Below are 2,348 nucleotides of genomic sequence, written 5' to 3'. Positions count from 1 at the left end.
CATGGATGATCAGTGTAGTCAATTTATACACTCAATTTATCATCCTTGGATTTTAGAGGTAAAGATATGTATATAAAATCAAGTAAAAATAAAAAAAATGGAATCTGTCCAGCAAGGTTTGCTATTTCCTTAATTTAGAAACATTTAAATATCACAACTAAATACCTTTTCTACCAAAAAATATCTGATCTAATACCACAAAATAAAAAAAATGAAACACCAATACCAATTAAACCTATTCATATTCTTAACAGTACAGTTACAGTTTGAGAATTGCATCACAACAATAGTTTTTAGTGATATCAAGACTTCTGTACACAAATTCAAATACTAATGCATTTGGTGAAATGACATTCATTACATTCAAAACATTCACTTCTAGTTGTAATTCATTCAAATACTCATGCAATTCAAGTCTCATGATCATAGCACATTTTCTAATAATTCTGCTGACATGCACATACATGAATCTTTTAAGGGGGCCATTGCACTCGTGAACGAAATTTGTTAATTATCAGATTTTCGTGAGTTTTTAATAAGTTGTATTTACATATACTATGATTTACACCACCAAGTTTCATATTATTTGGATAATAAACAAAGTTATTCAAAAAAACAAGATTTTGAAAAATATGTATCTCACTTATCCATTGACCACATATACTCTATAGCAATACTTAAATTAGAAACTATTCGGACTTTGGAATTTCCTCTTAGTTTAGTGGATTTAAAAAAAAAATGTTCATTGTTAAAAATATAAAATATGATATATGGACTTTTATCACCTGAAATGAAAGTCGCCATTGTTGCAAAAATTGCAAATTTATTCAGCTTTCAAATGATCCAAACCCCATTGGAATCGCCCGAGTAGTTACAGAGAAACAAAAGAATGTGGACAAAGGTCTAGTTTTGAGATATCGGGCTTTGAAGTTGAGGATACTTTTTCCTCTATTTTTTTTTCTTAGAAATCTGATCTCTGTGTCAATCTTGATGCATTCTATAGCATTCACATGGTATTCTGAAGTGTAGCTGGTACCTGGTCCCCCCCTTTTGCAAGGTACTAATGGCAATGACTGCACGTGATTGTAGAAGTACCGCATGTCATCACAGGCTTCGCAGTGCCTCGTGAGGCATTTCATACGAATAAACAACTGCTGCAGCTGTGATTGAGATGTATTTCTCATTATAGTATGTTTATTAGTTACAGGAATAACATCTATCATTTGTAGTGTCCTATTGGTGTGTGATGAGGGCTCATCAGGGTAGGTCTATGGGACTGTGTCACGCCTCTCGCTCTGGCTCTCTCGTGGTGGCTGTCGGCCTTGTCTCTTAGTCAGCAGAATTGCCGACAAAGTAGAGATCGGAGCAGAAATATTATGTCATGGGATTGCCAAAGCCTACTAGATTACAGAGTTTTTCTAAAAAATTCGAGTATTTTTAAAAACATTTGTCAAAAAATCAGTACGATGGCCCTCTTAAACGGTATGTATACCTTTTCTTTTCTTGTTAAAAATCTCTGATTATGATGAGCTACTTGATGCATTCTAGTATTCTGTGTGACCTGTTCTGATCCTTTACCACCTAGAAGGATGAATTTTCTGGTTTCTGGCTACATCTATTAGGTTATAAGACAAATTCTCCACAATTTTTTTGTTGTTGTATAAGTACCAATGAGATACTATGGATCATTACATAAAATATAACCCAACATTCCATCACAAAAATATATAGAAATTTGAAAACTTTATATGACAGAAAGACCCTTCTGTGATATAGGGTTAAGGTCACTTAGTATCATGCAGTATAGTGAAATGAAGTATGTATGGTGAGTCTCCTCGTACCAAAATACATAATGGTGCAGACATGCAAATAGTAATGATAATAGTAATGATAACAGTCAACAAACCTGTACAAACAAACCAAAGGTTGCAGTGTGACATACAAATATTCTGTCAAATATGATCATAAAACATACCTACTTAAAAAGAACAAGAGTTAAGTGTGACTTTGCTAAAACACCATTTTGTGAGTGAGTGCACATTCACGCTTTTTTGATTTCGTGACTCACTAGTCCATTGGGAAACACCTCCAACATTTTAATGACTGATGGAGTGTGGGGGAAGGGGGAGGTTAGTTCCGAGGCTCAACCCCATACGTCTCAGATGTCCCAATCGTCAGGCTAGCTTGCTGACACTCCATAACAATCTGTACTGTATCTGCTATTGGGTTAACTTGCAATGGAGGAGGAGCTATTCTACAACTGTCTAGTCAAAGTTATGGGAGTAAAAGCTTTGAGAGGTAAATCATAAAACCACCTGATGTTATCATTATCATCATTGCTGTTTAAA

General features: G+C 34.5%; 1 protein-coding gene across 8 annotated transcripts in view; it reads right to left on the bottom strand.

The window, feature by feature from the left end:
- Window positions 1-108: 108 nt before the first annotated feature.
- Window positions 109-2,348, bottom strand: part of LOC113829517 (mitochondrial glutamate carrier 1-like) — an 11,381-nt gene continuing 9,141 nt past the window's right edge. For 2 of the 8 annotated variants that reach the window (XM_070135227.1, XM_070135228.1), the window contains exon 4: window positions 109-1,328. In XM_070135227.1, the coding sequence (XP_069991328.1) occupies window positions 1,220-1,328 (109 nt within the window). In that variant the 3' untranslated portion in view covers window positions 109-1,219. Of the gene's footprint in view, window positions 1,329-1,374; window positions 2,220-2,348 lie in introns of those variants that run through there. The other 6 variants (XM_070135226.1, XM_070135225.1, XR_011399344.1 and 3 more) reach the window with 6 other exon arrangements.

This window comes from Penaeus vannamei, chromosome 20 (genome assembly GCF_042767895.1).
Source record: "Penaeus vannamei isolate JL-2024 chromosome 20, ASM4276789v1, whole genome shotgun sequence".
Classification (NCBI taxonomy): domain Eukaryota; kingdom Metazoa; phylum Arthropoda; class Malacostraca; order Decapoda; family Penaeidae; genus Penaeus; species Penaeus vannamei.
Note: the sequence above shows the minus strand (reverse complement) of the source record. Positions and strands in the feature narration are given on the sequence as shown.